Source organism: Trichoplusia ni, chromosome 6 (genome assembly GCF_003590095.1).
Source record: "Trichoplusia ni isolate ovarian cell line Hi5 chromosome 6, tn1, whole genome shotgun sequence".
NCBI classification, from domain to species: Eukaryota; Metazoa; Arthropoda; class Insecta; order Lepidoptera; family Noctuidae; genus Trichoplusia; species Trichoplusia ni.
In genome coordinates this window covers 17198234-17223155 of record NC_039483.1, presented here as the reverse complement: position 1 = coordinate 17223155, position 24922 = coordinate 17198234, and the positions used below count along the sequence as shown (strand labels likewise).

At 32.8% G+C, this 24922-nt stretch overlaps 1 protein-coding gene across 1 annotated transcript in view; it reads left to right on the top strand.

Annotated features, from left to right (window-relative positions):
* Nucleotides 1-20389: 20389 nt before the first annotated feature.
* Nucleotides 20390-24922, top strand: part of LOC113495340 (extensin) — a 31664-nt gene continuing 27131 nt past the window's right edge. The window contains exon 1 of the mRNA XM_026874021.1: nucleotides 20390-20556. Within this exon, the coding sequence (XP_026729822.1) occupies nucleotides 20554-20556 (3 nt within the window). The 5' untranslated portion in view covers nucleotides 20390-20553. The remainder of the gene's footprint in view (nucleotides 20557-24922) is intronic.

The following is a 24922-nucleotide window of genomic DNA, read 5'->3' as shown; positions in this document are numbered from 1 at the left end:
GTGACATTCTTTTAAGTGAAAATTCCATCCTATTACCCTTTTCTTATGGATACTAGTTGAGCCTCTGTGTGACAGTGTAGCTGCCTGCACTATACTACTTACAATTTGCGAATAGTACGCATCTATTAAATTACGGTGGGCAGTATTGTTACACAGTGCGGTATCACAAAACAGGTCAGGCCATTTATATGAGCTTATACATTCATTACAAATCTTAGCATATTCAAAACATTGTTCATAAGTTCTATTACCCCATACAATCTTACTATTTATTTGGTTACCCGATTTATAAATTTTTGGCATAATACAGTTTATATCACAGTCTATAACTAAAGGAAAATGATCGGAATAGTAGACGTCACTTATTATTCTAATATTATTAATAATATTTAAGCCCGCAGAGGTTACAATGCAGTGATCTAGCCAACTAGTCGTGCCGTGAGCGTCACTTAGATACGTAAAAGTATTTGTATTGTTTCCTAACATATTAAAGTCGGCACAGATCCAGTTTTGATCATTACAGTAGTCCAGTAACTTACCCCCGAATAAACTATTTGACCGTGACATATCCGCGTTAAAATCACCAAGCACAATAACACTTTCGGTATCGTTAGTCTCAATTACCGCACTTATGATGCCTAAACACTCGGTGAACAAGGGCAGGTTGTCGTCGTGTTCGGTTGGCATGTATACAGACATTACCAAGCAACTTCGGCCGCCGGATAGCCGGATACACACGGCAGCAACCCGCGTCGAGCCGGTGTCTATCGGTGTAACATTAGGAAAAGTGGATTTCTTCCAGAGAATTGCGACTCCTCCGTACGGTCTTCCTTTTAAGACACCCGTTGTAGTGTCAACAGCTAATATAAAATAATAATAATAGAATAAACAAAATTAACACTTCAAAAGCAGTTTGTAGGAAAAATAATTATAAATGTGGTTTTCATTTTATTAATTAGTTGATGATGATTGGTCAAGGGCAATGTTTTAAGAATTTGATTTTATTAAAAAATTTGGAATGTTAAGGTCTTGAACTAGGTTATGTTTTCCTGGTACTCATTAAGTACAGCAATAGTTTTGTCTACAAAACCAATTAAACAACATGGTAAATCTCTTTGCCGTAATCCTTAGTGGTGTTTACCAACCCCAAGTCTGGGAAAGTGTGTAAAGACTTTGCTTCGATTATTCTCAGGTTCGTCATATCAGTTTTTATAAATATAGTTACCGTGTTTTTACTATTGAACGATGACTGTGATCACATAGGCATTCGCCCATATAAAAAACGCTAAGTGGAATTATAAGCCAACTCCAACATAATTGAGAAACAAAATCGAACGAATAAACAAATGAGGTTCATTCATCGTATAGGCAAGGAACACAGACTACACTTAGCCAAGAGACACTCTAAAGTATCTGTCTCTGCACTCCACTTGAAAGTGAAGACAGCATTAACTAACATCTTAAGGCATTTGCTGTGTTGTCATGTCGAATACCTACACCATGATCACCAGAATAGCTCTCAGCCTATTTTTTTTTGGTAAGGCTGGAGAATCCTCGTGGACACCCTCTCCCTCGGGGGACGAAATGGGTAGTGTCAGACTCTTACTGACTAAACCTGCACCGCCGTGCTACGTCATCCGCGTTTTTGTGTCGGTTTATAGCAATGCGTTGCAATCCTTCATATCCTTCATACAATGACCACGGGGGAATAGCGCTCAGCCTAGCTTGTCAAGAAATATGTTGAAGTACAGACTAACCCATATACGGACGACGGACGTAACAGGCTTAGTTTAATCTAAGAGCGATCAACTTGTGCAGTTGTAGCTTAGCCACAAGGTTTTTTTTTATTTTATAAATATTCCGCATCTTTCTTACAACGCCATCTAGGCTCAAACTAAGCAGGGCTTGTATTGACAACTGATAAACATACTTATATATTTCTAAATACATACATAATATAGATAAATTACACTCAGACACAGAACAAATGATTGTGCTCACCACACAAACATTTGTCCTGGGTGCGAATCGAACCCACAACCAACAGGCCAATCAGGCAAAACAAGGTTGCTATAGAGATAGTGAAGTATAAAGTTGTCTCAAGTGATATAAGCTCTATCTTTATAAAACATTCAGCTTAATACGCAGTTTCTCAAATTACCATAACATGGTGTCTTACTGGTTTTACTAGATCCTATTTTATTGAAGAACCAGATTGTGTGACTTCTATAATAAGACCCGGGTCGCTTCTTTTAATCAGAGCTTTATAATATTCCTTAGAAATATTTGTCATGCAAATTATCTTGAATACTGAATCCTGACGTCGCCCGTTGTGAGTGCAGTATTCAGAACAAAATAGGACCAATATGTTTTTCATTTTACTTACTTATTCTAACATTTTGCGGTTTCATCGATATAGTAAGGGGGAAGGAAGCTAAGGACTTACCTGCTTATACTATTGTATTTGTGGTACAACATACTATGTTGGGTACTTGTAGATTGTCATCAATGATCTAGCTTTCCTTTTCTTTACATTGTCAGAAGATCATTTATGTTGCATCCATATAGAACAGGTAAATTTACTTATGATTATATCATAACAAACTATTATTTTTATTCATGTATTTCAACTAAAGTTCATTGACAAGTTCTCATAAAATACATAAAATAAATAATGTAACGAACATGTAAAAAAATAATATCATAAAATAATAATCTCGTTAATTCAGATCATCTCATTGTACTACATATTTGTCATTGGGTATAGGTCAAGGAAAAGTTTATTAAGTTCCTTAATCTATTTCCTATCGTAATGGATTCAAACATAATACTGAATTGATGCGCTCATAATACTGTAACATAATTATCATTCAAACTTTATAGCAGTAGACGGCCCTGAATTTAAAATAGATAATACTTGCATAGGTGCGAGAAAATAATGACGTTTATATGTTACGGGTTTAACATTTACAATGATTATGATTTTTAGCCAAAAGTATGAATATATAGTCGATTGCTTTAGCAAAATTGTTATTAAAAAGATTTCAGAATAAGTTTTCAAATAAAATAATTATTTTTAATTGTTGAAAATGGCATATTGGGTTACGTCCTGCAGCGAACCACAATAGGCAGAATTGATTGATTTAAATACAAGCTTTAAATAGAGTTAAACTTAAAAACATTTCGTGAATGACAACCCAAACATAACTTATGTCAAAAAAGGCACAATTGGTTCGAGTATTTATATCGAGTATTTATAGAAAAATAACGAAAAAAAAATTACTTATATTATTGCTTTTAATTAAATCTATAATTGCGTTTAATAAACTGAAAACGACATGCAATCGAAGGTCAAAATAAATCGTACATAACTCAACGAACAATTTGACAACCTGTAAAAAAGTCACCATAGATCATAAAATTCTATTAATAAATCGTGTCGTCACCGTGTCGTTGCCTATAAATATCGTTCAGCGACCGAGCTCCGTACATATTAATGAAAACAAACGAAGATGCGAAGGCGTTCACTTCAGAAATGTCAAACGACGTTATTAATCTATTTCTAAACGGTTTTTGTTAGTCTAGGTTTTTGTAGCTTTACCGCTATTATTCGTAGAAATATGAATTAGTAGCAGATGGCTTATATTGTCGTCAAGGCAAAGGTTATGTAAAGGTGGACTATTTAAGTGTTGATTGTGTCTGAGCAAGATTACTCAATATGTTTAGTATGATTGACACAAGCTCTTGATATGCATATTTTTTCAAGTTTTTTTGTCATACTAAAGAGCAAAGATCTGTTTTTTCGTATTTGTCATTTATGTATGTATATTTTAACATTTTGCGTATTCTATTCTTTTGGTATATTTGTATGAGAAATCATGAAATGACTCCACCTAGGGGTTAGGGTTGAGCGAACTGGATTGTGATAGTTTTACTGACTACATTGTACAAAATATTCCTTAACCCATTTGGATCCGCTGTCCCTATACAGGGACAGTTGTTCAACTGCCCATAAGTTTTTTTAAACATTCGATATCTACAGAAGTAAATTAGATTTCGTATGCTAAGTAGTGTATCTTTTTAATTTTATTTTAAATATTGTCATTTTTTTGGAAAAAAGTGATTGAATTGTTAATTTTGTCCGCTGAAGTAAAAACAAAAACTATCTTCAAAAGTTAAGGCTTTTTATCGTACTCATGTACGCAAATTCTTTACACTTTTTTTGCGATTTTTATTGGTTTGTACTATCAATAATAATATAACTTGACAATACATGTTTATTTTTAAGTTTTATTCATGGGAGGCTATAGTTTATCTAGGTGTCCCTACATAGGGACATTGGGCACATCACTATATTTTCATAATGGACTTGTATTCATTTTCTGTTTTGTTTTTAGTACTTATTTCATTATTTATTATGACTAAAAGGTCATTTGATGTTATAAATGATGACAGAGGTCTTGAAGAAGCACTAAAGACTATTTCGAACAAAAAAGATGATCTGAAAACTGAATCTGAATCGCTAGCTATTCCTCCAGATCCTATTATTCTAGCTGATAAAAAAGAGTTTGAAGAAGAAATCATCCAACAGAATATATCCTCGATATATTCCTAGCAGGGTGGAAGTTCTTGCTTCTCAAAGTGAAAACAGTTGGGACAGCAGCCTTTGTAAAAGCAAGTTATAACACCTCCGGAGATTGATGCGAAGTGGCGTAAATGCGAAAGCTCTGAACTTTCGCATTTACTCCACTTTGCACTGGCACCGTGCGGGAGAATAGGACCAAAAAGTGTTCTCTTGTATCAGTAACAGATGTGAAAAAAAATAGATAGAATTATGATTACAGACTTCATAGAAATAATCAATTTTGATTGGACGTTGGCTTGATAACTGCGTTATACTGTGGGCACCAACTTTGGCAGAATACCTTCATTGGGCAAATGCTAATGCTTTGCGTCTGCATAATTTGACCCATGATAAAATATTCCAACTTCATTTTCAACGTACTATAAAGAGATTTCACTTGAAATCTATGGACGCCAAGATCGAAGACGTAAGACCATCAGCCGCAGTACCAGGTCCGGCAGCAGATAGAATTGGACACTTTCCTCAGAGACTGCCTGAACAGATTCAATATGTTGTTTTCCATAAAAAAAATACGCTGTAAATGCATAAAATGCATAAAAACCTTGCACATTGAAAATAATAATAGGCTTAAATAATATCATTCATGGGCCCATTGTCCCTGTACAGGGACAGTGTTTTTTTTTATATATAGAAACATATTTTTCATTTTTTTTTGTTTTATTCTGCTCATGGACCATATGCCATTTACTTAATAAACATTTTTTCATAAATCTTGGGGTAATTTGTATTTGGGTCCAAATGGGTTAATTTGACGTTTCTGTACCAGGGACGAGCTAACCGTCTCGTTAGATCCGTCTAGACATATCCTATGATATATATTTCTATCACACTTATGGCTATAAATAAACTACACAAGCCCGATTAATTCTGACGAAATCATATTTCTCATCTTGATTTACATTTAACAAAAGAATTTCTATTAAACATGCTAATTTATGGAACTGTTTTAGATTGTTGTGTCGATAATGGAGCAATCAACCAATTTTTATTGTATTTCAAGTTTGCATAATAAACTATTTAATGTCATGGTGAAGAAGAAGAATAATTACAACAAAAACTTATTATCTAAGTCTGCGAGTAACGCCAGTGTTTTCCCGGTATATTTATCATAGCTTGAACAATTTGTCTACAGTCTACCGTAGTTAATTGACTATCCAAAACAATAAGAGTCACTGTAACCGTAGCATAAGGTTTATGTAAAACTTCTTTGCTATTGTACGAGATTGCAATAATCATTCAATTTAACACTTTCAACTACATAAAAAAAAATGTTTTTGATATGTTTATAAACTATCTATAGACAAAATCTCCAGACTCAAATCAGTTCTGTTCCATTGTCGTCTAGTTACCTACTAGTCGCGCCGAAAGAAGTCTTACTACAAAACACAGTACATGACAATTAGCGCGTCCATCAAAACAGACAAACAAACTCTACCTTCTTAGTACTGATTTTGTCACGTCCCTGCGCGCCTACACACATTTTTGTTTTAATGAGTGCAAACGGGTTATAATCTCCATGATAATAGAGTAGGCTGTTTTAGGATACCAACAAGTTGTGGAAAGGTCAAATAGTTTTACGTAAATACCATAGGCACTGTTTTAGTGGCTAAAGACCATTTTTTTCAAAAGCAAGGTCAAATTATCTTCTTTGTAGTCACATTTTAGACTTATGTCTAAATTACTAACTAAGCTAGATCAGATAATTAAGCTATAACCATTTTTAAAAGTAAAAAATTGCAATAGAACTACTTACAAAAATGTACTTACCAAAAAAAAAATATCTCGCGTGTGTGCTTCATTATACTCAGATATCCAACCTTTTTCGGCAAACTGTCAGAAAACTATTGATGAAATCTTTATGTTAACATGTTGGTAATAAATATTACTAAGGGCATGTCTAGTTGTGTCGAAAGAAAAATATGACTGTCGCAACACATACACCGACTCTATTTTGTATTTACTCTAGAACTTGTTTCTAAGCATTTAGAACTAGTATAGTGACCGTGGATTTTCAAGTCATTGACGGTGATGTAAAGGAAATTGAAGGGGAAATTGTATTTTGGAATGACTTTCGGTTTATAACATTATTAGAGCTTAATTTTGCTAATGAAGTTCAAGAAGCTGTGTTTAAGTGAATAGTAAAGATACTGATTAATCTCCAAAGTTTTTTTTGAGGTATGTTGGCAACTTATCGAAAAACAAGTGAAAACTACTGTCAGTCACACTACTGTATTTTTAAGAACTTAACATAAGCAGTCGCCAGTCAATTAATAAATCATAAAAAACAACTTTCATTTCAATAAAGTTTGTAAACAACGGATTACGTCGCATTCTCAGCGCGATCTATGACTGATGTCAAACAGTAGTGTTGTAACATCGTGGGATTTGATTAATGAAGTCTCATCGATAAATCAATGGTGACGTTTGTGAAAGAACCGCCTATTCGAAATGGCGAAAAGTATCACCTAACTTGCAAGAACAATACCGCAGCGATATTGCTGTTCAAAATATAATTTTCACTGACTCCATACGCAATCAGAAAGAACCGATTTTTTTTGACATGTGGCAGGACAAAAGATTTATGGGCACAGTAATAAAGGTTCGGCACTAAGAAGAGAGGTGGAAGCAGAATACTATTGAGTGGGTGATCCCCATCAAAACGTTAGCAAAAATATTATATATCAAAATTACTTAAGGATAGCCCAACAAATAAGTACCTAGTGGAAAGTGATCAAAGATTTCAAAAGTATTTACCACACTCAATAATAAGGCTACAAAGAAGGACACTTAATCCCTTCATATGAATCCCACAATAAGTATTATTGCTTTTGCTAGTGCGATGATACAGACCATTAGGCTGAGGTGGGGTGTATGGGATACTGTAAAAGACGTTATGATCATCAATATTGTCATGATTATCTTACGGCTTGTAATCTATTACTTACTGGTTGGATACGGTAATTGTATTTCGATTAGTAGTGTGGTTACACATCACTTTGTCTGTATTTCGTACTCATTCATGTTTTCGATGAAGTTTGAGCAATATTTTGGTATGATCAATATCCGCTTGAGTTTTGGATTATAATTGATTTGATTTCTGACTATTTATGCGTTTTTTTGCTTCAAATGAATCATAAAGATAATACAGAATAGGTACAAGACACACTTCTTGGGTCTTGCACTAATGCAATTTCAACAATACGAAGACAATAATTGTGCTAAGATGTCTTGCAAAAAAACACTTGACGAACATTTTCATATGAAGATTTACGAGTATATAATTTACGACAATTTTCCTTATAACATAAGAGTTCATACGAGGATCGATTTTGTGAAATAGTTCAGACTGTACATGACGTATATAAATAGTATATAATATATGCGACCTTATATCCCTTTGGCGGTTAGCTTAAGAAGATAAACATATTTAATATTCTTATTACGTTGTTTCCATCGGCAGACGCTGGAATTATGACTTAATTTGTGTTTAGTTTTCAATACATCGGTTGATAGTGATTGGTTAATAATAATCATTTTTGGATAATTATTCGTTTAAAACAATTAGTTTGATTATTAGTAGTTAATGAATAAATTATCCTAAGCAAAAGAACCGACGACGAACTATAGTTCTAACAATGCTTCTATAATAATTATGAGTGTTCCACACAACACTTGGGTTTCTTTTTGTTGGTTAGCTAAGCTTTAACTGCATAAGTGGATCGATCACAGGCTGAGCTACGTTTGACGCGGTGGGTCCATAGATGGGTGACCATCTGTGTCGTAACGAGTTCGTCCATGTTTCGGAAGGCACGTAAAATTGTGGGTCTTGGCTGTTATTCATACAAGTTTGTCAGTCGTTACAGGTAGTCCGATTAGACTAGAAGCCAACTCCAATATAGTTGGAAAAAGGCTAGGATAATGATGATGAGAATTTATATAAAACTATATCTGAAAATCGCTTATACATACATACACACAAGAGCGCAAAAGGCTACATTTAGGACTCCATATATCCGCAGTCAAATTCCACGCAAGCGAACTGAGGGATAATATTAATCTAGATTTAAAAGCTTTGTAGTTGGTAAGTCTTTTGAAGGTACATATTCGTAAACACTTGAGTTTTATAACTAAAAGTCGATTTTTTTGAAAACACGAACAAACACCGTGAATGTTTCGGTATAACTTTATAATGGCTTTTTTATAAACTTTATCAAGTTTATAAAGTTATATCTAGGACCTTAACGAAGCTGAGTTCAACCATAAAATCTATTAGCATTTCTGCGTATTCCTATAATCAAAGATTGATGAAACAAATCAAATGTCAAGTTCATAGATGATTAAAATCAAATTTGGGTCTCATTAGGAGGTCAGTAGTCAACTACGAGCACCGAGTATAGAATGGCAAAGGGAAGTGTCACACTGGAGCTAGTGTCGCCACACTTATTTGTTCGGTACCTGTATTGTCCTGTATCTTTCGCTGTCAAATTGATAACATTTTGAAAATCTCTAATTGTCAATCAATTTTTAAATAATTGCTACTAGACATTTGTAAAATATGGTACTTAGCTGCATCCTATTGGACTGGAAGCCGAACCCAAAATAGTTGGGAAGAGCCTAGACTGATGATGGCATCGTTCAAATTTATATGATAAACTTGATCGCTATCTCCTAATCGTGACACGCACACAACCTGTTTGCCTGTTCCTTCAACTTTCTATGTTCTTTAAACCACATTGGCCGGTAGACACGGCTGGCAAGTCTTCGGTGTTTGCTCATTAAGTAATCGTTTTGTAAAGCCGTACGATTTTGGATAACCAAAATTGTGATTCTGTTATTACGACAGCTGATTTGGCGGTAGGCTTTTAAGTTGGTCAATTAATAGGCGGGTGCGATCCATCTTAATCCATCGTTGATGTTGTAAGATAAGATCCCATAGATGGCGCTACATTGACACGTAATCAATAACATGCGTACAAATTATCTATTGAAAATTAATCTTAACACAATGTTTGATTATTTATCTTCTAAGGACATGATTCTAAATCGAATGCTTATAGATTCGATTGACATCAATAAAAACTTTTAAATTGAATCTTTGTCTATTGACTTACAAATAAACGATGCAAACAAGTACAGTAAATATAATAACAGTTAGGAATTTTAATTAATAACCTTAAAAGAAGTTAAATAAATTGGGATTTCATTATTATGAATACAAGCCACTCGTAACATTTATTAAAAGAAGTACATTGTGGGTTTTGATTAAAAAAAACCCTTTTAGGCGTTGTTGGATGTCAATGAAAATCGAAAATTTCATTATAATTTGATCAATGTTTGAGGCATACGCACGAACATTTATTTTTGTCTAGATACGGATGTGTTTAATACCATCGCTTATGTTGTCAGTGTTTCTCAATTAATTGCTAAAGTATTAAACTAATGTAACATAGTGTTGCATTATCTCTTCATCATTAAAAAAGTTATTAATTTTTAAACAAACAAAAAGTTAACATAACCTTTAAATGATTATTTCTTTAATCCTAGGCCATATGTGGAAGTAATAATTAATTCAAATGATTGTAAACATGTTGCGATTAGATTAATGTGTAGTTTTTATGGTTTGATTACGAAACAAGGCATCCTTGATAAGACAGAACGATGCATCATAATCTGTTGGAAAAAACAAATGTTTAGATTAATTTGTTAAGCGCCTATATTTTATGGGTTGAACCATGTCAAAGCATGTTCTTTTGATTGTTTAGCAGATATGTTTGTTATTTATTACACATCGAACACCGTGCAACAGATAGGAAGCGAATAACTAACCTGCACGTACTAGTTTCAGCAAAAAACGTTCTAGATAGCCAAAGAGCCCTCATAACTCCTCGTGAAAATAATCACTCGAATTAAAGTACCCTCTCATACTCTTGTACTTTCCCATTTTTTATTTTAAAAGTGATATTTTGTTTTTAATTAGTGTGATATTAATGGGGTCCTTTTGATTGTATGCTGACCACAACAGAAACGCCGAAACTAATTCAAAGGTCGAGGTTTGTATTTTGCAATCGTATTGTTCATGTGTGTACTATGCAGGAAATATCGAAAGAAATTTTTTCATACCCCAAACATATTTTTCAAAAGTCAATGTATTTTGGCAAAAAAATTATTGCTTTTTAGGTTTCGTATTTCTAATCTTCTACCATCGAGCCATGTTATATTTTAAATACCAAATAATTTTAATTGCCATACAACGTGGCAATGCCGCCAGCCTTCTGGGCACGTTTCCCGACTTTGGCAGGGATGAGGATATCTTTTTTGACGCTTTGTAAATAATGCATATTTTTCTTTTTATATTGATATAGCTTTCAAAATGTAAATATTAGTTTAGTTTAGTTCCTAGATACTACTAATTTTAGATGATGAAGATTAACTTTATTTTAAATTAATATAAAAAAAATTGATGAGTTATGTGGCCACCACCAAATAAGTGAGTTTAGCAACTCGGTAATTATCGACAAAGGTAATTACAAAGGGTAATTATCTTTTGTGATTTAAAAAAAGATAACATAAAAGTATTACTTAGTCTGTTCACTGCGTTTATTAAATGTTGATTTCAACATTTTCAACTTACCTACAACTTATATTTTCGATATTTTTAAGCTCGAAGCACAAAATATTTTTCAACCATGTAACCTGAAGTCAAAATTACCCACCATAAACAGCCTTACCTACAACAAATTCCCCGAGTGTTACCAATACCATATAGAATACTATGAATGGTCTTTGCCCTGTAACAATGTAACAAAATGGTTGCAAAATAAGATTATTTTCAATTTACAGAATTATTTTGTATCATTTTACCAACAGTAAAAGCTGTCAGACGAAGCATTCATCAGAGGCACGTTACGTGAGGTCAGGGGAGAGCACGCGAGTGTGCCTGCGCGTCCCGCCCGCGGAACATAGGAGAGTAGAGGGAAGTGACACTATAGTACTAAGGTCCTTCGAACAATTTTAAGAGTAATATAATTATAGTTCGGAAAAACAGAAGCTGCTCTACAAAGTGTAGTTCACTGTTACGCCACCACAACTTTAGTTAAACATTATTGTTTTAAGATGTGGTGGTAATAACTTAAGCCCTTTTTTGGTAAGGCGGGACAATGCTCTTCTACACTCTCCTCGGGGGAGGAAGCTAATAGTGTCTTAAAACTTATATCTGTTTCTGTTCTGAGTTGTCTGTAAACCACGTAAAACATTACAAATTAAGTCTAGACGTCACAAGTCTGAAATTAAAGAAGAAGCTCTTAGTGGGAAATAATTAACAAAACAATAGAACTGACACAATTTCTGGAACCTTTTGCTTTCGATATGATATTTATGTTTTTTTTTGCAAACCGGTTATTTTTGTAAAAACGAAAGCAATAAACCATTCATTCATTCATTCGATTTAGATCGTCAACTCCTAACATTGACCCGTCTGTATAACCTGAGTGTCGATTCTTCCTAATCTTCTATTCCGTGACGCTATCCAATCATACGAGTATCTTAGTATTGGATTTACGTGAGATTGAGTTACACAGTGTCGGGTCGTGAACTTTATTGAGTGATTCATACTCTGATGATTTTCAATATATATATTTATTTTCAGGTCCTGAGCATATTTTAATACCTATTTCTGGGGTTTCCAGGAAATGTTTGGTATCACGTTATCGAACAATTGGCTTATGGCTAAAACTAGGAGTATCTCTGCGTATTAAAGACGAATTCTAACGAGAAAGATAGTAGAGGAGTTAGACGGATGTTTGTTACTCTTTCACTAAAAAACCCCAAAACGGATTTGAACAAAATTCGAAGAATAGACTTTACTTTACAACCTGGATATATAAAAATAATAGTTTTTATCATGCTTCTACGTTCCCACGGGATCTGTTTCGATTTGTAGCAAACGATGCCGCTGGCAACAGATAATAATACATTAATCATTATGAAAGGTCCTGGTAATTCTTGCGTACTAGAAATATGACAATTTACTTCTCAAGCTTCCACATACCTTCATCATCATCATCATCAGCCTATCGCAGTCCACTGCTGGACATAGGCCTCTCCAAGTGCCCGCCACTGAGATCGATTTTCGGCTTCTCGCATCCACATACCTTAATTTTGGCAAAACATCTGTAGGTTCCGCGTAATAAATCTAGCAGCTAATGTGTACAAATAGCATTAAGCATAGCAATAGGCTACGCCTCATCCGTTCAGCTTGTGACGAATTGGTAATTGTTCATTAAAGCTTTATGAGCATGCATTACAACATAGTATTATTGTTAATTAGCCATAAATAATAACTAGACAATTCAATAATTCGGTGAGTAAGCAATACTTAAAGTGTGTAGGTCTAAAGGTAGCTTTTAACAGTGTGTTGTGTAAACATATGTTTGTAAACCACAGATATAAGTACAAGATTTATCGTATAATTAGTGTGTATGAAGTTATAAATATTTTAAGCAAAATCTTTGTCTTACTGACACTTAGAAGATTTATAAAGAAAATCTGATCATAAAATAATGTTTACTGAGAATTTCCTTTAGAACGACACTTTTATTTCAATTTGTAACACAAACTTCTTTTACTTGTACATCATGCAGTTTTTAAGTCTAAAAAAAGCATCTCTACAAAATTGTGATCCTTTACCAATCATCGGAAATTCCAGAACAAAACCAAAAGGTAGACAGAGGCAAATTCTTCTTCTGAGTCTTCGTCTTGAGTATTTGTAAAACCCCACGTGAAAAAAAAAACAATTCCTTATCGTGGAAATTGATCTTAATAAAATAAAATAAAAAAGAAAACGAAAGCATTCCTTATTAAAAAAAAAATGCTGGTAATTAAAGAGTTATTGCATCACCATAACTTTAGGAACTACAGAATGTGATGTCTTCAAATAAATATCCAGCAAGTCTTGGCAATATGCTAAACGTCACATTGACATATAAAGCCAGTGACATCTGCAGCAGATCACAGAAGTACGTGAGATACATGAGCAGGCCCGAGGGGTCAAGAATAGCATCAGTAAGTACATACGATGTGGTACATCAAGATGTTGGGGTCAACAAATGCGTTGCTAAGGACATTAATTTTTTTTAACGATTGTTTGAATAGAAAAAAACATGGACCTAGAGTCGTCCTCTATTACTTGATGTTTCATGATAGAAATAAATCCAAGCAAGGTATTTAAGTGGGATATCTTCTTGGATCAAGGTTATAACGACATACTTTACTCAAAGGTGACAACAACAACTGAAACGTTTAAAATTGTTGCCGGAAAAAGAAAATTGTATTTTTTTTAATTCATTGTACTCAGTTGAAACGAACTATCTTGAACCATTTCTATTTGCTTGATATTTCGTACAACAGCTATTAGAATAATTTCAGTTTTAACTTAACATTGAAACATTTGGCTTGTAAGTATTGTCTTTAAATATTAGCGCCAGCACGACATTTTGTTTGCAACATGCATATTGTTATGTTGAACGAAATATTGTGCAAGTGAAATTATGTGATCTTTACTGTTCTGACATTAATCACACATTTTAAATTTATTGCCTAAATAATTAAACAAGACCTAACAAAAATAAAATTATGATTTTAAAGCATGTCACTTTTGACCTCTGTTTTTTTTTTTATTAATTTGTATGTCGATCTGCAACAGAGTCGATTGATTACAATATTCAAATTATGGTAAACTCAATGCCTTGACCAAAATAGATTAATGTATTAAATGTTTTTTGACGAAAAAATATTTTGATATCGTTTGACTAAATTAATTTGAACAAAAGAATTCATTTTTCCATAAATACTGCTTTGACCAGAAGCTGTTTGATGTTTAACATTTAAAAATATTAATTTATTTGTTTGCATTCAATTTGACATTAATTTTATTTTGTATTTCGAAATATTTTATTAATAAATCAATGGGTTAATTTATTCGTGTTTAATTATAACAAGATTATTATAAATAAATTAAAATGAGGCTTTGCTTTAATTAAGTGAACAGTTTGATGATAAACTGGTTGTCTTGACCACGTAGGGTTAGAGTCGAAGGTTAAACCAAATTCTGATGAAGTCGATGACCGATTAAGTAACTTAAGTGTTTTAATACTTGAGGTTAAGTAGTATGGGCCTGGTTGTAGGGTGACAGAGCTCTTTAACAGGAACAGGACGAATTCGTTCTAAGAAACGCTCTGTATAACATGACCAATTTGTATCTTAGTAGCAAATAGATTTGTTTCTATCGATACTAGGGTAAAAGTCCTATAGTTAGATAAGAAATTATCAAATAAATGACGCTTCGAGTAGAGCGGTAAGGAGTGCCAGACTTGTACTCACTAAAACTGTTCCATGTTCCTTCTTATACTATTTCTGAACCGGGGCAAAGTTTCAAAACTACGGCCAGGCCTAGCATTAAGTGGATCAAACCGCTTGATCCTGCTAAAATTCCAACATTAACCTCAAAGGAGGTTTTGACTACTCAATCTGACTAAACTACAGACTTCCGTAACAAAACTCTAGTATAAGAAAACTTCAGACACATTAAAGACAACAATCCATCTTAGTGTTGTTAACCCGATCCATGACATACTAAGACTGTAACACAATGTACTCCTTCCAAACCATGTCTAATCCAACGTGCATTATGCTTTCATTAATTCGGTGGCGCCATCTTCGGTAATTTATGTCAGTTGTAAAGGTTGACGAGGAATATATTTGAGTTGCTACTTGTGTGTACTGAAGCTAATGTTTTGATATATTCGTTGGCCAAGGCTTCTTGCACACTAGGTAACTAATGGCCTATCTTAAGTACCATTTTTAGGGATGGTCCTTGAGCTTTCATACAAATTTCTTTGTGTTGCGACTGACTCCAAAAAGTAAGCATGCCAAGTTGTGAGTTTGAAAACAATTGACAATCTCTAAGTCACAATAATGGTTAAATAAATTGTCTGCAAGGTAGGCTGTATGGAGGTTTACAAAAAAAGAAAATGCTCGGTGTGTTAAAGTTTCAGTTTTGATTATTTATTGGGTTCAGATTCGCCCGTGACAAATTGAACAGCGGGCGAAACTGGTACTCAAACAATTCGTTACAAAACCATCGCATCGTTTACAAACACACTGCTGGTGCATTGATTTATGACATTTTGTAATAATTATCACTGGTCTGTCAGCATGTGTCAAATTAACAACAAAACACAAATTATTGCGTATATTATACAGCTTTAGAAGCAAAACAGAGGTAACTAAAACTAGTGGAAGCGAGATGGCACTACATACATAGAGCACCCCGTCCTTTTCACACAGATGCTTTAAGAAGCTCAGTACAGTCGATTAAGCTCATTAGCAAAGAGACAATACTTGTTTGGCACAACGACTATACTTGGTATCGTATTCCATATCAGTTAGGATATTTTAAGATATATAAAGTATATATCACATATCTAATAGTGATGACGCACTTGTGTATGCAAAATGTGTGTAAAATAAGTGAATATTACGGTTCATTCGCTATGAGCATTAAATGCGGACATCACATACATTGTTCTGAACCCAATGTAAGATGCTAAGCACTTGTGTTATGGAATTCAGATACAACGAAGGTACCACAAACAACCAGACCCGAGACAATGTAGAAATGTGAATTTTTACATTGACCCGACCGGGGATCGAACCCGGGACCTCAAAGCTAGCGACACCTTGAAACCGATGCGTACGCCACTCGACACTACAGATCGCCAAGCAATCGCAAGAAGATAACATCACAAAAAATGATCGAAGAAATGTTTTTGTAAAATGAACACAACTAAAGACAAAGTTTTCATAGACATCAGGTTGATATCAATAATATTATTTCGAATCATAAACATGTCCGTATTCAAAAATCATTTCTGATAAATATTTGACGCTAAATTTGAATAAACGTCTAATAAATTAGCATTAAAATGATTTCAGACAGGTGTTTCCAATAAAAAATATTAACTTAGGACACAAACACACAATACTTAATTAAATCTATTAAGCGGCATTGGTTCGCAAAATGATTGACGTTTTTATTTTGAAATCGTATTAATTATGCGACTTTGATTGTGATTTACGAAGCATTGCAATCTTTGATCATTGTTACAAACAGAAATGTTAGAAAATCGAAATGCCTATTAAAATGTGTTATGTGTTATTTCAAAATGTCACATATAGGCACAACGATGAATTGGAAAATGGACAATGGTTAAAACATTCTTAAATTGAATGAAAATAGAAACATAAGAATCTGATGTAATCTCTCAAAAATTACACAACATTATATTTTGTAAAATAGATATACAAGCTATGAAATAAAAAAAGTATTATAATAATATACATATATGTGCAGTGTGGAAACTATTTCGGATTATGTGTAGTTTATTATGATTGTAATTGTTTATATATAATATCTGTTTGTTTCCCTAATAAAATAAAATAAAAATAAAAATAAAATATGTATGCCACACCGTCAATTTTCTTGCTATTTAATAACTAACGGATTGTTTATGATGATGAAGACCTTTTTTAAATATTTAAAAAAAATAAAAGATGTCTTTATTCCTAATGTTGTTGGATACACATCATGTATTGTATCTACGTTTTACCTAATACTAAACTATTCGTATTTCCATGAAATATTGTATGGTTATCTCAGAAGATCCTTGTATATAATGTAGCTGAGCAGATCCGTAGTTTTTATACAAGGATATTGATATTCTTGCAAACTTTTAAATTGGATCCGTTTTGCGGTTTCTAATGGTACCAGTGGGTACCATCAGAAGAAAATTATATGATAGGGAATTAGTGTCTGATCATACACAATTAAAAGAACCGCATCTAGCTATTCATTATTTGAATGTTATAGAAATCTTAAAGATAATTTATTTTCTTTAAATTCGTAATGAATTTCTTTGTTACATGATAATCTAATCATTTTTTGTTTGGATTCGCTTAGGGAAATAATGAAATTAATAATACCTAAAGTTGAAAATTGAAATGTAATTGTCAATGCAAAAAATATGATCTTGTTTCTGTACTAAACCTGTCTTGGGTCTTTGAGGCTGCAATTAGGGAAGAGTAGTTAAATAATTAACAACTACAAAACTGTTATAATGAAAGACCTTAACAAAATCAAAATCAAAAGTTTTTATCTCAAGTAGGCCGTTTTCCAGGCACTTTCAAAACGTTAAGGTGATGGCTCTAGTTGCGCGGTTCCAAAGTGTCACTCTTATGGCGAAGAACCGGCAAGAAACTCCATAACAATAAGTCGTTTGCCATTTAACAATGTTTTTCTCTATGTATTTCCCAGAGTCCAAAAGTAAGATATCGGACCTCCCGTCTTGTGAATACATCCTGTTACAAGATTAACATTATAACATCACTGGATTTCCTACTTTGGTGGTTAAAATCAACGTTCTATGATGTCATAATTATACGTAATTGCTGCCATTCAGGATTCGGTAACGACTAATTGATAAGACAAATAATTGATATGTTAAACATAGTAGATACATCACATCAATCATCGGAAGAATTCTTAATGAACTATGAATTGAAACAAGAATATTTAAAACAATGGTTGTAGATACGGCTAATACGATTGTCATATTTGTTTGTATATGACGCTTGCAGATAAAACGCTCGATCGATTTATTTTGTTTGAAGATAGGTTGAACTTGTTTTTACCTGATAAGGCGACATTTTTGGTATGTTTTTTAATTTCACGTGAAATAGCATAAGTTTTTCATTTCAACAAGTTTGGCTCACTAGTTTTTATTTCAATTCGTTTGTATGTCTTTGTTGTTAAAACAATATTATTATTATTTTATTTGGAACGTAAAAAATACCATAAAACTTTAACAGGTTAGGTGACTGTTAAAAATGTTATTATTTTTGCACACATTTTCGTTGCATATAAAACCAAAATAAGATACTGAAGAGCTATTTATAATAATTAATTACCAAAATATTAAAATAACGTCTTATAAACTTGACCTTTAATTTATTACAAACTGTAGCTGCATTGATTCTTGCCAAATTTATCAGGGAAACCGCAAGAAAATTAACATCGCGTAGTTATTTTTGAGGTCACTAAAAATTGTGAAGATTTTAACAAGTTAGTACAAAAGCTAAGTGCATCGTAATTTTGATTTTAGCTACATAAAGTTTAGTAAAGGAACTTTAAAATTAATAAAAAAAAAACCTTTGGAAATGGGATATTTAGTATACAGTAATCCACGAACCAAAAGGTATATATGTTTTAAACTCTCCATTATTGTCATTTACAAAAATTTGCTTCGGTTGCTTTGCTCCACTATCTAGCAACATAAAAGAGGGGTTTTGCCGGAACTTAAATAGTCTTACTTTATTTTTTTCGTATGCAAAAAGTGTAGCATAATATTTGCAATTACCGGCACTTATAGTAAAGTGTCGTAGGTTCTAGTCCTGTTTAAGGGTTTGAATTTATTTCAATTTGAAGTACACATAGTCAATATCTGATACAGCTTTTTGTGAGGCTTGTATAAATAAAGGTGATAGCATATAACGAATACAGATTATCATTCTTGTCTAATCCATTTATATTTACAGATTTTTTAACGCTAAATTTCACGATCTCGGTATAACCTACAACTACCATATCCGTAACAAAAAACGCCAAATTTCCATATAGGTTAACCCTGTTCACACCTTACAACCAAGCCTTAAAATTAAAACCATGTAAACGTTTCCTCCTCGCAGTATCAGTTGATCGCGGATATGCGATGCCACCTGTCAATTCATGCAGTGACCTTGCGATGCTACAAGTCTCTTTCCATAGACTCTGACCAATCGCTTTCCGATATATTCATGTGAAATCTCGGACGATTTTCTAGAAATTCATTTTATAATCATCCTTAATGGAAATTCGAATGCAATTTTGTGTCACATCTTCATGGCTTCGAAATTGAGTAATAGAAGGACAAGCTTATTTTCTGACGAAAAAATATTCCACGAAAAAAAGAAATAAGTTTTGTCAGGAAAACTTAGTTTAAAAGAACATGACACTGACCCTGATAACCTAGTGCAACTTAGTCGAAAATGGGCAAGATGAGCAAAATTTAATCTAAATAGGTGACAACCAGATAAGTCCTTTGTCTATATCGATGCACAATTACGCTAGCGAAAACCACCTAATTTAGCCTTAATAATCTTCGATAATTTGAGAGCAAAAAAAATATTGACAATATGCTTAAAGTTTCACATCTGGATGTGGTCAGGGTTGTCCCCAAAATAAGGAAACTTACGTGTTGCTAATTATACCGCCTAAGGTATTTCAGTCTATAAATGTCATAAATGAAACCCTAAGCTTTCCTCCTAGACTCCAAAGTTCAATAACCGCAGTTTCATGTCACAGTAATATTTGTTCCGCAAAGCTTTTTATACTAGTAGCATCCGCATCGACAAGGACGATGACGGCAATTTTGAAAAGAAAAAGATTACCCAAGGATTCAGTGTTTATTGAAAATGAAAAAGGTTAATGAACTAAAAACAATCATTACAAAAAAAAATAAAATCAGGAAGTATGTAAATATATTCAGGATTTTCATGGGCAGATTGTCAGATATATATTTTTTTTTAAGGATATGCATGTCAATATTGTATATATGCCTGAAATAAAACTACCAGCAAATGTTCAGTTTATCAATGCCAGGCAAACTTTCAGGCTGTATGTTGGTAGGCGGTATATATGGTATGCGGGAGGCGCGAGCGCAGCTATACGGTATCGCGCACGCGCAAAGTGAGACGCGTTTGGTGCAGTGATCTGTCAAAATAATATGCAGTGTATGTGTTAGTCGAAAATAGGAAAAATGGTGAGTCTTGTGATTTTGTTGTTTTATTTTATAGAAAACAAAACGTGTTCTATAATTTTTTGAAAGATGAATTGTCGTTTTGGTTGGTGGTATTGAATTACAATTGGTAATTGAATATTTTATTGTTATTGAAGTTATATTGTGATTTATCATAAATATAATATAAAAAAACTAGTTCAAAAATAATAAAACAAGTTTTTACAAAGCTCGTAAATTCGTAATTTCTAAATGGCGCGATGGTTCCCATAAAATATTTTACTTCATAATATTATAATAACATTGTGTCAACTATGTACCTATGTATTATTTATCAGTTTTGTAAATGTATAGATTTCCAATCAATTTAACATAAATACAATATTTGGCAATCGATAATTATAATCAAGATTTATTTCATCATTATTATAATTGACAAAATATTTCCGATTGTAATAATTTCAATGCCACTAAAACAAATTCCAATATTATTTACATAAATTTGTTCAATATTAATGACACGAAAACTGCGGAATTGTGACAATTTTCAACTGTCCAATATCATATTACACATCTCATATTGATATGTCACAAACGGTGTCATATGATATGAAATGCATGTCATAATATGTTCCTTATGCATGTCCTAATGTCCACAGGTATTTGTATATTAGATTATAATAATTGATCTTCACCATTATGCAAAAATTTTCGCTTTACATAATGTTTACCTTAATGCAATAACATTACGCGACCTGATCATGGAGAAATATTTCTTAAAGCAGTTGATGTAAAGAGGTCTTATATTGGTTTGAAAGTTCAATTTTTCGTGTTGATAAAAAGAAAATTTTGTAGATATCACATCAAACATGAACTATTACGTATGACTCTCAAATAAATCTTTAGCCCGAGATCTCACGTTCCAATAATAATAATAATTTGATCTTCAAACACGTTAAGCCGTGAAATCCACCTAACAAGCCCACAGAATTATAGATAATTGAATTACTCGACCCAGTAATTAAGGTGCGACGTTACAAGTATAAGTATTACAACTCGTAAGTGAAATAGTAAAGCTGCAAAGATGAGCATGCGCCGGAGGACTAAGTTACGCAACGAAGGCCGCCGCGCAAAGGTCACGTCGAACGACAGTTTCGACCGAAACGTCATCTCGAATGTGTTCATTCGAAGATCTTGTATTGATTATTTAAAGTACTGCGAACATTATTATTATATCCATACAATATGTATTTCTCTTGTCAAGGCATAATTTAAGAACGTTATGATAATTATTGTTTCCAAGAAGATTATTACGAAAATGAAAATTGCCCTACAGGAACGGGAACTTAGGAGTAACACCACAGGGCAAAGCTAACTACTGTGTACTTAGACATACATTGTTTATTTGAATTACACATATTTAACTGTGACCATCAAAAGTGAATCTTTGAAACAAGCTATTAATTTAACGATGCATTGAATTGCTTCGAAATATTATTAAGACAATAGACGTTTGTGTTTTGTTTCCAGTGTACCATTAGCCGTGACTTTGAAACGGCGTATAAAATGCAATTTTTTCGTACACTCTTTTCAACTAAATTACTACGTGATTTCATTTGCGCAAAAAAAATAGAATTTCACTTTAAATAATAAAGTGATAATTAAATGATTATTAAAAGCTATGTTGAAGTCTTAAATGAACTTTAACCTAATACGTAACACATTGTACTAAAGCTTACTGAATAAATCTTTGAATGTTGCCGACATACACCTATTGAGAGAGACTTCGAAATAAATTTACTGAGCGATAAAGAAAGACTTGTCAGTTAAATGTCAGGTCTGTAACTATTAAGGGTATATTGACGAATGACGATTAAAAATGATTTACTCATAGTCTAACAATTACATCTTGATCGCGATCCGCGTACTCAGATTGACCGTCAATCTATTTTGTACTTTTTAATATCAATATGGATTGCGTTCGAATTAATAGGCAACCCGTACACAAAACTTGCTACATAGAGTGTGTATAATTTTCGTAGAAAGCTCAATCAGTAAAGATGGTATTTAAAAGGTCTTGCTAGAAGTAACAGTGTCTTCGTTTTAATCTGGGTTACAAAATATCTGTGTGCTGAATATATTTCATTCGGTCTAGTAGTCTCTACACAAAAAATCTTATAAAGCTTTTGATATTGCTCACAAATTAACATAGTTATAATTATAATTTTTAAGGAAAATGCCGTGCTACGAGTTTCCAAGATTGCTCCAAAATTTTGTTTTTGACCTTACCTTGATCAATATTTAAAACAGATTCCAATAATATATTGCAACACGAACCTAATAAAGAATTTTAATCATTAGGTGACAAATCAATTTGAATATTTTCTTAAGGTCGTGCATCTTCCAGTCCTCCTATGAATATCATTAATTTAAACATCTGCTTTTATTTATTTCAAAACTTATTCAACGGTCAAAAAGTCGTTTAGTAATTAAACTTCGAATATATATTTTTTTATACGTGTCTGAGCAGTAAAATTAAATAGAAAAAACATTCCTTTAAGTCTATATTTTAGTTTTTTGGTTATATTTGAATTTTAGGAAAGGTGAAGGGAATTAGGCGAAACTTTCAACTGGTGATAATAATATAAACCCTGGTGATGAACGAACGCACAATGAAATAATATTACAGATACCCGTTCCACCATTTGGTTTACGAATCTTAATAAGAAATCAATAAATTTGTTGTTAATTGATTATTATTTAATTGAGTTGTAACATTAAAAAAACACGTTGAGATTAATATTTGTTCATTAACACCAAGGTTTAGGTTACGTTAATCGGAACTTGTTATTGATTTTTTATCTAGAGGAAAAGACCGTTAAGTTCTGTCACATATTTAACAGTTGGGAAATTATTGCGCGTTTCACAAGAGCAAATTTCGTCTCGCTATGAAGGCGTAATTTTCTCGATATTAAAACATTTAACCCTTAGATACCACGATGCTACCTTAGCCTCTCATTATTAAAGCAAAGTCGAATTACTATGAAAGAAATTAAGATTATTTCAGTGAAAAGTCCATTTAATACAAGAGCAGGAATAAGGCTCAGATTTTCGAAACAGAATACACATCTCATGAAGGATTTACCTTTAATATTGACATATAAAGTTGGGTTATGAAAACTGCAAAAACAACGGTTTACACCTTCACTGCGTTGTGAAAACTATTATACTTATCGTTTCGTCATACTCAGCCAATAGACGGTTTAATATTTGTATATTTAAATATCAAACCACATACCAAGGTTGTGTCGTACGGACATAACGAAGAACTTGAGAAACAACATTAATTAAAACATTTCCATCAGATGAGCTGTACAGTCGATCAAGCGTGAAGGATTAAAATTGTCAAACAAAACTCAATCTTACTGTCTCGGCTATAAGGATTATGTTGCCATCATAGTTATGTGGATACCGAACCGAGACACGTTGTACATTTTTTAATATAAATATTGTTGGTCGTAATTATCGAATTAAATGTAATTAATAAGAAATGTAACGTTGTTTACACGTGACTAAAATACTGTAGTAATAATCCATGATTACAGTGTTTATTGTAATTAAACAGTTAATGTAATTATTAAATTATTCAAGTAATAAAAAAGTTTATGTTGTCAACGTGCTTAGAAGCGAGATAGGAACAAACTGTATCGGCATTTCGAACTACGGTTATTTTATAAAAAAAATAATGGTTGAATGCGAGTCGGACTAGCGAAATAAGTGTCGCGAGTCCGACTAGCACTCGAAAGAACAACAATTTGACTGTTTTGCAAACACATATTGTTTACCTTAAATCTTTTTCTATTTTTAGTATTTATTTTGTTTCTAAATACTAGATTTATAATCTAGATATATCTTGGAATAGCAAAGCCCATAATACTCACTATAAACCATAATATTTGACAGTTTTACCGCTTTAAGACGACCACAACAATGAGATGGAATTGTTTTTGAGCCCACGTAATCCATTTTAATAACAGTTTGGAGCATTCCATATTTGTGTTTCGATATTTTAGTAGTCTAAACCAACTCAGAACATACAGCGATTTAGTACGTAATCATTTTGATTCCTAAAGTTACATACACAAGTTACAAAGTATTTTAGCTGTCTTTCAACCCTTCCGTTTTCTTTATGAAACATTGTCATTAAATTATAATAAAATCTCTTATTAGAACCTTGAAAAGTCAAAATGCAAATGATTCAGTGGTTTAATTATAGCTCTGTGCTTTATTTTCATGGATCTAAGAGGACTGGCGCTTTGGACCATTCAGAGGCTGTTGTATACCACCATAAATCGTACCTTAAACCTTGTACTTAGAAATCAAATAAACA